A 13370-nucleotide genomic window follows, 5' to 3' on the forward strand; every position below is an offset into this window, starting at 1 on the left:
CCTCCACCTGCAGCTGCTGGGTGACCTTGCGCTAGTCACACTTCTTTGAAGTCTCTCAGCCCCACTCACCTCACAGAGTGTTTGTTGTGGGGGAGGAAGGGAAAGGAGAATGTTAGCTGCTTTGAGACTCCTTTGGGTAGTGATAAAGCAGGATATCAAATCCAAACTCCTCCTCCTCCTCCTCTTCTTCTTCTTCTTCTTGCATTGCACCTAAATGGTTCTGAGGACTGGCTCATTTTTGCTGGGGGAGGGGAGTATTTCTCCACCCCCATCTACGAGGCAAGTGTGCAACACAGGAAGCAACAACCCACAGAAAGCCAGGTTGTAGAAAGACCCCCGAGGAGGGCTGGGGTGGTGTGGCTGCTGCTCCCCTCTATCAGGCTGTTGCAAATCCAGATTTCTTCACCGACTCCATGGTGGTGCCTGATTTGCAATGGTCTCTCTCCCCCACCCCTGGATTTCGGAAATCAATTAGCACTGTCACTGAGGATGATTTATAATCTGCACGCCTTGGGCTCTGCTTTGATTCACCTTATTAGGCTTACAGCTGCTGTCTCTGAGCAGCTCTTGGCAACCAGCGTGGAGGGAGGGGTGAAGTGCTTTGGGGAAGGATAGAGAGAGAAAGAGACCGGTCTCTGGGGAGAGTGTTCCCTGTTGTGTCCTGCACAAATGTGATCTGCCCTCCAAGGAAGTGGAGAGCCTGAGTCCCTGGAGGAGGAAAGCTTAGAAGAGATTTCTCCCCCTCTCTCAACTTCCTGACCATCAGGGCACCCTGATGCACTAGTAGTTCTCTTGTGCAGGGACAGAAGAGAACTTTCACTTAGTTTACATTTAAAAAGCAAACTCACCTAATTCATACTTTGCAAAAACAAGTTGTGAACAGAAACACAGCCATCTTTTGAAATTTGCACTTCTCCAAATTTTGCAAGCCAGCTCTCCGGCCAAGTCATGTGTACAAAAACGGCATACACTTGATTCAAACTGATTTGTTGTATTTCATTCAAATGAATCTCAAAGCAGCTTACAAACAGTAACAACAATAACAGTAACAAAACATACTGGAACATCACAAATACAACACAAATCGTATGAAATGGTTAGCAAATCATCAATAAAGCAATATGCTTGAGTAAAGTGTGCATAGGGATGAATATAATAGGGAAAACAACATACAAAAAATGCACTGTATTGGGGAAAATCGCTCTGCAAAAATGTGTACATTAAGCAAAACTGCATACAAAACATGCTAGTTAGGAGAAATTCACACTAAAACGCTGATGAATTTTCATAAGGACTTAAAAAAAAAAAAGCAGAATGATTTGGAAATGCGAAGATCTGAATCTAAGACTGGAGAAACTGAGAGACACCAAAATGGACAGATTCAATTATCCCTTGAAATTTGCACCTCTCTGAATTTTGCAGTGCTGTTCTGCAGTGTATACAATAATGCATATGCTATATTACAGTGAAAACAGCACACGCAAAAACATATTATATATGGGGAAATTGCTACCTGAAAATGTGTACAGTGGGGGGAATTCATACTAAAATCCGGACTGATCAATTTACATGAGGCCTTGTGCAAACCCCAGTGGAGTGTGGGTGAGCTGGGCTAGCAGATTCCCAGGTGCTGCCCAAGAGCTCCAGGGTATTCCAGTGGAACTTGCCCAGGGGAGAGCAACCATCTGGATCAATGAGGTTGCTGATGGTGTCTGTGTCCAATATCCTAACAGCATTGAGAACATATGACCGTAAGAAGTGCCCAGCTCCTGGGTCAGGCCGACAGGGGCCACCTAGCCTAGCATCCTGGTCTCACTGTGGCCGGCCGATGCAGACCCTGAGCCCAACAGCAGCAACTCTCTCTGCTTGGATTTCCCTAGCAGCAATGCACAGGGAGAAGGAGCCCCCCTTGCTTTAAATAGTAGAGAGCAGCACTCAGCAGAACGGTCCAGGAGCCTGCCTGTCTCCTCCAGGTAGGGGCCGCCCAAGACCTTGGCCACGAAGGAAACGGGGAAGCAGAGGTTGAGAAGTGGAGGGTTGTTGGAGAGCTCTGGAGCAGCGGTCTGTTGATGTTGTGCTGCCCAGCGCTGGAGCCTGCTCAGAGGATGCTCATTTCAGGAAGATGCGGGTTTTCTTGTCCCCAATCAGAGTCCTGAAGGAACAAAAGGATGAACCAGTTAGAATCAGTACTTTGGGGGGAGGGCGTTCCTAGGCTCCATTTATAGCCGCTGGGGAGGATGGGTTACTCTAAACATAAGAATCTAAGAACAGGCTTCTGGGTCAGGTCAGTGGCCCAATGTCGTGGGCTGGCTGGAAGTAGAGGAGCAGTGGGAGGGACTGGTTAGAGAACCCCCAAGGGAGGAAGGCTCAGAACCACGGGGTTGGTGGTGAGATGACAATGAGTGGACAGAGGGAGAAGAGGTAGCAGACTGAGAGGAGGAGATGTCGGAAACAGAAGAGGTAATGGTTTAGTGAGCGGGAAGAGTCTGGGGCAGAGAGCAGTCCAAAATCAGAAGCAGGAGTGGAGGCCTCAAGAGATAGAGATGAGGCAGACTGCTGAAGAAGCCAGGGAGTCTCCCCCTCCAAAGGGGGCCCATCTAGTCCAGCCTCTTGTTCTCACAGTGGCCAACCAGAAACCTAGGGGAAACCAGCAAGCAGGATTTGAACACAGAGCACCCTCCCCTCATGTGGTTTCCAGCAATTGACATTCAGAAGCATTGCTTTGGCTTTGGTTCAGGGGCCTGATGGGAGTTGCAGTTCAGCAACAGTTTCAACTTCTAAATGCCTACTGAAAACTTTTCTATTCTATCAGACATCAGCAGGCAACTAAGAATACATCTTTCCATAACAACTAGCAAATTTTCCCATTTTACCTTTTTATATTATATTTCTTGTCTGTTTTTATGTTGAATTGTAGAATGGCAAACTGCTCTGTTTTTTTGTTTTGTTTTGTTTTTTAACAAAAATCAGAGCATTTCATAAGTATGTTTATAAATTTAATAAAATAAATCTGAAGGGCACCAGGTTGGGAATGACTGGGCTACACTATGATTGTAGAATGGAGCTCAGCAGTCCAGTGTGGCACAATCTCTGGTGAAGCTGGGAGCATGACGTGGCCCCCAAAGAGTAGCTGGTGACATTGATTCAGAGGCCCCAAGCTCTGTGAGATAGGGCCAGTGTGGTATAATCAGAACAGGGTGGGAGGCCAGGGACTCAGCTACATTAGTCAAAAAACGCTTTGAATGCATTACAAACATGCAACACCAGATGGCACCAGAGAGCAAACAATTTTTTTTCTATGCGATTTTTACCTAGATTTTTTTTTGTTACAATTTAATTTCTAACTTATTTATAGCATATTTTTTCCTGTGTGTAGATCCAACCCAGGGTTCAAATCCCCACTCTGGCATGAAACTCACTGGGTGTGACCTTGGGCCAGTCACCGCCCCTCAGCCTAGCCTACCTCACAGGGTTGTTGTGAGGATTAAATGAGGAGGGGGAGAACCATGAGCTCCTGGGGGGGGGAAGGTGGGATATAAATGCTATTATTATTATTATTATTATTATTATTATTATTATTATTATCATCATCATCATCATCATCATCATCATCATTATTATTATTAAAGACTTGCACTCCTATCTCAACACAACAAGAGCTTTCCATCCACTCACATTACCACCTCCCCCCTCACTTTGGGAAGTGGAAACACCCCCCCCCATCTACCTACCTTATCAATGCACCAACAAGGAGTCCGGCCACCATAGGGCCGACCCAGTACACCCAGTGGTAGTCCCAGTAGTTGGCGACCAGTGCAGGACCAAACGCTCTGGCTGGGTTCATGCAGCCTCCTGAAACACCTCCCCTGCATGGCGGGAAAAGAAAAGGAGCAGCCGTGTATCAAAGGTCAACGCTGAGCAAACATCCCATAATATTTCCCAAAGCCTCTGTGAAAGCAGAGCTGCCGTTTCCCAAGAGGGGGGCACATTTCAGAGCCGGGTGTGAGAGCTCCTTACCATTTGTCGACAACCGTATGTGAAAGGGAAACCGCAGGATTTTATCCCTACACCCATCTGTCAGCAACAGATCAATCCTGGTGTCTGAAGCCCTTCTCAGTGTTTAAGCAAAAGCCTCATCTCTCACTAAAGATGGGGAGCAGGGCTGGTGGCTGAATAACCTTTATTTGCCTTGATAACTGTCCGTTCTGGTTAGCGGATGCAAGCAAGGCAAGGAGACCCAACAGGCAATCTGCTGCTGGCTGTCAGGATTCGCATGAAGGACACTGGCACTGAGCATGTGGTGTCAGCACTGAAGCTGGCTTGAGAACATAAAAGTGCATAAGGAGCCCTGCTGGATCAGGCCAAAATACTCCTAAGAACCTCAGAATCAAGGTAGACTGCCTCTGGACCTGGAGGTTCCATAAGAGGAGCCTGGCTGCTGGATCAAACCGGGGGAGGCATCTAGTCTAGCATCCCATTCTTACAGTGGCCAAGCAGATGCCCCAATGGGAAGCCCATAAGCAAGGCCAGAGTGCAAGTCCCAGCAGCCAGGACTGAGCAGAATCCTGCCTCTGGCAGTGGAAGGAGAACACAGCCCTTACTGATAGCTTTCCGCATTATCAGCCAGGAACAGATCCAACCCTAAGTGTCTTTGCAAGGAATGTGAGCAATTAAATGCAGGTTGAGGAAACCATGAGCTGAATCTATCCAAAAACATCTCACAGCTTATTCTCAAGCCAATATTTCGGTGATGAATCAATCTGATGCTTTTTTATAAAAACAAAAGCATTTTGGTATGTTCTTTTGAGAGGAGAATTGCACCTCAAAATTCAGAGTACAGTGGTGCCTCGCAAGACGAAATTAATTCGTTCTGTGAGTTTTTTCGTCTGGCGAATTTTTCGTCTTGCGAAGCACGGTGTCGGAAAAGTTTTGTAAAAGCTTCAAAAATCACCAAAAACCTCAAAAAAGGCTACCACACCGCGTTCTATGAGTTGCTTCTCGAAGTCAAGTCGCAACTGTATTACGGTGTTAAGAAAAAGGAAACAAACTTGCAAGACGTTTTCGTCTTGCGAAGCAAGCCCATAGGGAAATTCGTCTTGCGAAGCAGCTCAAAAACTGCAAAACCCTTTCGTCTAGTGAGTTTTTTGTCTTGCGAGGCATTCGTCTTGCGGGGCACCACTGTATTGTGAAATCCAAAGGATAATTACATCCCAGTCCGTGTATTAGTCTGGGAGGGGTGAATTACATCAGCTCCCTTTGCAGGAATGCCAGCCAAACTCACCCTGCAAGGATGTCCACCGTAACGGTGAAGCCGATACAGAAAGGAGCCAGGGGGGTCTTGGTCTTCTCGTTGATGGCCCCCATGCAGACCGTCATGACCAGGAACATGGTCATCACAATCTCACCCACCAGAGCTGCGGGGATTTGGTTGTCTGAGGTGATGGAGGTGAACGCCGCTCCTGTGGCATTGTCGTACCTTTCCCAGACGGTCATCACCTGCAACAGATTTAGAGGCTTCCAAATTTAATTTCAGATGCACAAGGGATACAAAAGTAGGTGTGGACATATTGGGTTCCCTTCACCCACCCACCCACATTTTAATCCCATCATGTATGACATGGACTCCGTCTCTAAGACCACTTGGTTTTTTTTCATACTGTTGCCACTGGAAGTCCTTTGACAGTGGGGCAAACAACACAAAACATGAAATACAGAACCGTCTTTCCAAATCTGCACTGATCCAAATGCTGCAATGTAGTTCTCCATACAACTGATGTTTGCAAAATGTAGGGTTGCCATACATCTGGGAAATCCTGGACATGCCCTCTTTTGGGGGGCCAGTATGACCATCTTGGGGAGGGGGATTTTCACATATGAAAGTAAATGTCTGGGATTTGGGGTTTTGATTTTTTTAAATTTTTGTATTGTCTTGGCGGGGCTCAGGCGGCACAGGCTGGGGAAGGGTGTGGGCGCGGGTGCAGGCATAGGCAACTTGGGCTCTGGCTTGGGTGCGGGAGGCTTGGGCTTGGGCACAGGCTGCTCTGCATGCCAAGGCCGCTGCCAGCCCGTGCTGGGGAAACAGGCATGTAGGCGCAGCAGCGGCCCCGTGCACCTGCACCCATGTCCCTCATTCCCCGGCTCAGGCTGGCAGCAGCTCAGGCTGTCCTCTTTTTTGCTCTTCAAGATATGGCAACCCTACAAAACTGCACACATTAGGGAAAAGTATGCATAGAAGCTAAGACATTGGTGAAAATAACATGCATTATACTACTTGCAAAAATGTGTGTCAAAACTGCATTGAAAATGTGTTTATTAGGAGAAATTTGCAAGCAATTGCTGATGCATTTTCATGACCATTTTTCTTAAAAAAAAAATTCACAAATTGCTGCAGAAATCTGGAAAATGGAACTTCAGACTGGGAAAATGAGAAAGTGGGAGAAGGAAAACTGAAGGGTCCTGCCAGCCTTAGCTGTGAGTCCTAAGCACATACTAAGCACTAAGCAGCTCCTGCTGCATTAACAGATATCATAATTGATGTTCTTTGGGCATTTTTCAGAGGGGCATGCTTGGGAGAACAACAGAGACCTGCCATCCACTGCTGCCTCTGATTATGGCAATGTCATGCCATCCCAAGAAGCAAACCTTCACACATGCCCATTGATAGATGCTGTCCTTCCCCCTCCCCTATCCACCCCCATCACCGATCATACCTTGGCCAGTCCGGCTCCAATGAGCCCACCGCACAACTGGGAGATCCAGTAAGGAATGACCATCACCATGTTCAGCCCACCCACGAGCCAGGCCCCGAGGGTGACCGCAGGGTTATAATGGCCACCACTGTAGGGAGGAGAGGAGAGAGAGCATTGTTAGAGGGCTCCTGGGAAAGAATAGGGTAGTACATGGGTAGGCAAATTAAGGCCCGGGGGCCTAATCCAGCCCAATCACCTTCTCAGTCTGGCCTGCAGATGGTCTGGGAATCAGTGTGTTTTTACATGAGTAGAATGTGTCCTTTTATTTAAAATGCATCTCTAGGTTATTTGTGGGGCATAGGAATTTGTTCATTTTCTATTTTCAAAATATAGTCCAGCCCCCCACAAGGTCTGAGGGACAGTGGACCGACCCCCTGCTGAAAAAGTTTGCTGACCCCTGGTGTATTCTATCCTACTGCAAAGACAGATGCACAAATATAGGAGAGGGGGGAAAGACCTAGGGATCTTAGCAGACAACAAGCTTACCAGTCTGTTGCTGCAGCAAAAATATCTCATGCTGCATCCAAATATATTTGGTGTCCAGATCAAAGGAAGTAATAGTACCACTCTATTCTGACTTGGTCAGACCCCATTTGAAGTCCTGCATCTAGCTCTGGGCACCACAGTTTAAGAAGGACATTCACAGGCTAGAATGTGTGCTGAGAAGGGCCCAATGGACACACACAACCTTTGCTGCTCCAAGATCACAGTGCACTCTGCACATAACGTTATCATTACCAGCAGTTACTTCTGAGAGGACATAAACAGTTTATAACCTGAGCTTTCACCTCCCCTGTTGTGAGGCCCAAGAATCACTTCAGCACTAAGTCCCTTCTGCACTGATGTTACCGACAAGCAGATAAAGAGGGAGGGAGAAACAGAACGTAAACTACAGGTGACTAGGGCTTAGGATTGCCATATTTCAAAAAGTAAAAGCTTTTTGAGGTGGGGACCTGAAAATGATTGAGCTTTTTTTAAGACAAACCCCAAAGTTATTGAGCGGGTTTCCCCCCAAAATGCCAAAAAAGTGATTTATTTATTTTTATTGACTTGCCTAAGATCCAGGACAAAATGCCACCTTTCAAAAAATTCCCCCCAGATGTCAATTCTGCCTTTGAAATCCTGGTCATGTCCAAGAAAATCCGGACATATGGCAGCCCTACGTCCTGATTGAAAGGGACTTGTTTACTCCATTAATCAAGGAGAGCAAAGTTTTAAGGGCAAATGTCCCTTGTGTCAAGAGGCAAAAAGATTAACCCTTTTTGGGCCAGTCACCCTACTGCCATTCCAGCTGGGGAGCTGGAGTTCGAATTGGAGACATTTGGAATATGACTGTCCCCATTCCAGAATGCAGCCTCACCTCAATCAGATTCAAAGGTGACCACAGACCCTTCCAAATTAGCTCCTGGCCTCCTATTGGGATTCATCGGTACCCAACCATCTCAAGGTTGCCTGATAGGCAACACTTCCTCTCCTTTCTGCTTAAGACCTTGGAGGCAGGGTTCAGCATCTTCTTCTTTTAAAAAAAAAGGATGTCTCTGAGCACATTCTGGATATTCTAAGGATATCCTTTCAGTGTCAGAACTGTATTGAGTTCACAGAGCTTTCACACAAAAGTCCGCTCTCCCTCTCACTTTCTTCATTTTAGCTGCCTCATTCAGGTAAGGAGAAATTTATTTTGTTGCTGCTGCTGTTCAGTGATGGCTTTCTATGTTCCTGTGTTCATGACGGATCTACTGAGAATCACCCAGAGATATGCCAGGAGATCCCAATTGGATGTCTACCCCCGCTTTCCTTCCATCCCACTGCCAGAAGCTGCTTGCTGAAGGATGGTTTCCCACATCAGGGTCTACAACCCCCTGAGAGATCTCTCTTGGCCCCTTTCAGTTAAACTTCGCCTGGCAGGGGGAAAGGAGGAACGCCATTCCTGCTGCCATCTCAGGACATAGAAGTAAGAACAGAACTGTCCTCTCACTGGCAGGCTCAGGTTTCCACAGGGGCCAGGCATTCAGCTCAGCTCACATTTAAGGATGAAGCCACCTAATTCTCACTTTGTGAAACATTATATGAACAGAAGCACAGCGACTCTTCAAAATTTTTACCCTTCTCTGGATTTTGCAATACATTTCTCCAGCTTAACAATGTGTGTTCAGAAATGCACGACTGAAAGTGACATGAAAAATGCATTATATGACAGGAAATCACTTTTCCATTAGGCAAAATTGCAGGCAAATATGTGCATATTCGAATAGATTTGCCCTAAAATGCTGATGAATTGTCATGAGGTTTCCTTTTTAAATTGCAAACTGATAAGGAAATGTGGAGAACTGACGTTAAGATTGGAAAAAGGAGAAACAGAAATTGACACATCCATCCCTCCTTTCACTCCCCACCCCACCCCAAAAAAGGTCTGGCTGGAGACGCCTAAGCCTTGCAAAAACTCCCAGAAGCCTTTGCAGGAACAGCCACCTTCCCTGGGAGCTGAGAGAACCCAAGAGTCCTGTTCCTGCCCCTCTCCCCCTGCTGCAAGTCCACCTTCCCTCTTTCCTTCACCTGATGTTCCCCAAAACCGCAATGGTGAGCCCCAAGGCCAGTCCGTGTGCCAACGCGGGCTGCAGCCTCCCGGTGCCATCCGTGTTCTCGATGACCGATGCACAGCCAATGAAGATGAAGAAGGCCGACCCCACCAGCTCTCCGATGCAAGGCTGGACGTACTGCTCAAACCAGTGGGGCTGCGGGGGGCTGCTTTTGCCATCCAGCTCCAGCTCCTTGACGGACATCCGCCCAAATTCCACGTCTGTCATGCCTGGGCAAATCTGGAAGACAAGAGCCAGGCTTTGGTGACCAGCCAGCACCTGGTGAGCCCTCCCAGGTCAGCTGAACGGAGGTTGACCCTGGTGTGTGACACAATGAAGACTTAAATCCAAATGCCACTGTATGTGCCGTTCCCATGGGGCACTCTGTTCTGGACTCGGGGCAAGGACTTGGCAAGGCTGCATCCCCATTGTTCCCTCTCTTGCTCCCACCGCACAGGAGGGCTGGCCTTCCGCAAGGGAGAGGGAAACTTAGTCACCCTCCTCTTAATAAAAGGGCACAACAATTGCCTCCATTGATAAGGCCCTGCATTCCGTTTCTTCAGAGCAGCCAAGCCAGAGTTTTGGGAAATGAGCAAGAGGAGTTGCATTCTATCATGTCAGCCCCTTGATTCACTGAGCTCAGGATTGTCTGCATTGATAGGAAGATACGGGGGTTTCAGGCAGGGGACATTCCTACCTGGAGATGCCATTAAGGTAAAGGAACCCCTGACCATTAGGTCCAGTCGTGGCCGACTCTGGGGTTGTGGCGCTCATCTCACTTTATTGGCCGAAGGAGCCTACGTTTGACCGCAGACAGCTTCCGGGTCATGTGGTCAGCATGACTAAGCCGCTTCTGGCGAACCAGTGCAGCACACAGAAACACCGTTTACCTTCCCGCCGGAGTGGTACCTATTTATCTACTTGCACTTTGACGTGCTTTCGAACTGCTAGGTTGGCAGGAGCAGGGACTGAGCAACGGGAGCTCACCCCGTCACGGGGATTCGAACTGCCGACCTTCTGATCGGCAAGTCCTAGGCTCTGTGGTTTAACCCACAGTGCCACCCACGTCCCAGATGCCATTAGCAACTATTAAAGCTGAGACCTTCTGCACGCAAAGCAGAGGCTCTGCCTGCTGCAGCCCTTCCCCTAAATGAAAATCAAGATTCCAGTCCTCATGTTTCTGTCTTATATGGAGCCAGACCGCTGCTCCACCTGGCTCAGGATTGTCAACCCTGACTGGCAGCAGCTCTCCAGGGTTTCAGGCAGGGGACAGTCCCAATTCTACTTGGAGCTGCCATCATGGAATGAACTGGAGACCTTCTGCATAAAAAAGCAGGGTCTCTGTCACTGAACTACACTTCCCAAGGCTATCAGAGTCACACATGCATATTGAAGCTGTGGAGGAAGGCTTAGGGGAGCGCCACTGGTTTGGTCGCACCAGGCACAGAGCCTCAGCAACATTGCAGCTCTGATTTACAATGGCACAAGGCGGTAGGGCTCCAAATTTCAGTATTCCACAGGGCACCACTGAAATTTAAGACTGCAAGATCTGCCACTGGCCTCACTTGCTCTCCACGCTTGCCATTGCCAGCAGCTTGTACTCAGAGACATGCTGCCTCCAAAAGAGGGGGCAGAACATTGCCATCATGGATAGCAGTCACTGACTGCCTTTTCTTTCATGGATTTCTCCAATCCCCTTTTAAGGTCGATGGCCATCGCTACATCTTCTGGGAGTGAATTCCTAGGAACATAAGAAGAGCCTGCTGTGTCAAGCGAAAGGCATATCTAGTTCAGCATCTCACTGTCAGGAGGTCCTACACATGCCCGACTGGGATGTTCTCTCCCTCCTGGCTGGTCGTTCGGGAGATTCAAAATCTTTCTCCAGCCTGAACATCGCAGCGACTGATACCTAAGGGGCATCAGCACACTTCAGGATCAGCAGAGTACAGGCAGTCAGCGTTCAGACTCAGTAGCGCAGCAATTTAGCTAAACTAACATTCTTAACCTGAAACTGTTCTTAACCTGAGGTACCACTTTAACTAATGGGGCCTCCCACTGCTGATGCACTGTCACCACGCGATTTCTGTTCTCATCCTGAAGCAAAGTTCTTAACCCAAGGTACTATTTCTGGGTTAGCAGAGTCCATAGCTGTCAACTTTTCCCTTTTCTTGTGAGGAATCCTATTCGGAATAAGGGAATTTCCCTTTAAAAAAGGGAAACGTTGACAGCTATGGCGGAGTCTGTAACCTGAAGCGTCTGTAACCCAAGGTACCACTGTATTTACATACACACACTTGGAGCATCATTCCACACTTAGGTATTATTTGCTGTGATGTTTGGTCTGGAGAAAGATTTTGAATCTCCCAAACAACCAACCAGGAGGGAGAGAACATGCCAGTCGGGCATGTGTCTCTACCGGACTCCTACTCATGTGTAGGACCTCCTTACACTCACGGTGGCTGGCCAGATGCCCCAAAGGGATGACCACAGGCAGGATCTGAGCACAAGAGCAGCTCTCTGCCACCGTGGCTCCCAGCAACTGGCATTTGGAAGCATTGCCGCCTCCAACGGGGGTGGCAGAGCATGGCCATTGCAGCTGGTAGCCATTGATAGCCCTCTCCACAAATTTGTCCGATCCTCTTTTAAAGCCATCCAAGTTGGTGGCCATCCCTGTCTCCTGTGGGAGGGAGTTCCACAGTTTAACTGTGCACTAAGGTGTGACAAAGGTAAAGGGACCCCTGACCATTAGGTCCACTTGTGACCGACTCTGGGGTTGCGGTGCTCATCTCGCTTTATTGGCCAAGGGAGCTGGCGTACAGCTTCTGGGTCATGTGGCCAGCACGACTAAGCCACTTCTGACAAACCAGAGCAGAGCACGGAAACGCCATTTACCTTCCCGCCGGAGCGGTACCTATTTATCTACTTGCACTTTGACATGCTTTCGAACTGCTAGGTAGGCAGGAGCAGGGACCGAGCAACGGGAGCTCACCCCTTCGCGGGGATTCGACCTTCTGATCGGCAAGTCCTAGGCTACAGTGGTACCTTGGGTTACAGGCGCTTCAGGTTACAGACACTTCAGGTTACAGACGCTTCAGGTTACAGACTCCGCTAACCCAGAAATAGTACCTCGAGTTAAGAACTTTGCTTCAGGATGAGAACAGAAATTGTGCAGCAGCGGCGCAGCGGCAGCGGGAGGCCCCATTAGCTAAAGTTACCACTCAGGTTAAGAATAGTTTCAGGTTAAGATTAAGTTCTTAACCTGAGGTACCACTGTAAATGAACAAGGGGGAGAGAGAGAGAGACTTCCTATACTCTCCAACAAGCCCCCTCCAACATTTTCCACCCATTCCAAAAGGCAAAAGGTTTGGAGAGGGAATTCCTGCCCCCCCTTCCCCATCCATCCACTGTTGCTCACTTACCAGCTCCAACTATTCCAGCTGTCTGTTCCTGAAAGAGAGAGCAGAGATGCCTGCTTAACCACCAGCAAGTCCTTTCTGCAGAATGGTTATGTTTCCTCAGCGCCGAACACTTTACTATCCCTGTAAAATATTGGCACACTCCCTGCTTGACCTGTGGTATAAAAGAAGTGGTTTTTTTTTAAAAAAAAAAAAGGTGTGGATGGGGGGAGTGGAAGGGATTTGTGCAGTTAAAAAAATGCAGTAAAAGTCATTGAGTGTGTTTCAGCTGACAGTGAAATAACAGCTATTTATCTGGGTGGTTCTATGGTTCAAGGATTTGTTTTGCGGGCCTGAGCCAAGTCTGGTTGCCTGCCTGGACTGAAGTGCAGAGTGCAAAACCCATGGCGCCACAAGGGGGAAGGGGAGGGGAGGAAACAGGTCCTCCTCAGAGCATAGGAACTTTCCCTGCAGTTGCGGTCTCTCTGCACGTGTGGAGGAGATAGTGCTCCTGTGCACGTGCAGAGTGTCATCACCGGTGCCTTTCGTCAACAACTAGGAAAGCCTCACCCAGGCCACCTACCAGGAACTACCAGGTGATGCCCTAGAGCCCGTTCACACTGTCGCGGAATGTGCAGAGTATTACTAAG

The 13370-nt window shown here is 48.3% G+C and overlaps 1 protein-coding gene across 1 annotated transcript; it reads right to left on the minus strand.

The window, feature by feature from the left end:
* Nucleotides 1–1300: 1300 nt before the first annotated feature.
* AQP8 (aquaporin 8) lies at nucleotides 1301–12902 on the minus strand. Its single transcript, XM_081170727.1, has 6 exons — nucleotides 12745–12902; nucleotides 9303–9565; nucleotides 6711–6837; nucleotides 5282–5496; nucleotides 3732–3866; nucleotides 1301–2152 (listed from the first exon to the last, which is right to left on the minus strand). The coding sequence occupies exons 2-6, from the start codon at nucleotides 9551–9553 to the stop codon at nucleotides 2110–2112; spliced, it is 771 nt and encodes a 256-aa protein (XP_081026853.1). The 5' UTR covers nucleotides 9554–9565; nucleotides 12745–12902; the 3' UTR covers nucleotides 1301–2109.
* Between the last annotated feature and the right edge of the window lie 468 nt (nucleotides 12903–13370).

Source organism: Podarcis bocagei (assembly GCF_964188305.1).
Source record: "Podarcis bocagei genome assembly, chromosome: 14".
NCBI lineage: Eukaryota > Metazoa > Chordata > Lepidosauria > Squamata > Lacertidae > Podarcis > Podarcis bocagei.

Excerpts from the sequence above, each read along its gene's own strand:
- AQP8 (XM_081170727.1), bottom strand. The coding sequence starts at position 9,553 with ATGACAGACGTGGAATTTGGGCGGATGTCCGTCAAGGAGCTGGAGCTG. Across the intron at positions 3,867-5,281 it reads ACGGTGGACATCCTTGCAGG|GGGAGGTGTTTCAGGAGGCT; the intron begins GTGAGTTTGGCT and ends CCCGCCATGCAG. Across the intron at positions 2,153-3,731 it reads CTTGTTGGTGCATTGATAAG|GACTCTGATTGGGGACAAGA; the intron begins GTAGGTAGATGG and ends TTGTTCCTTCAG.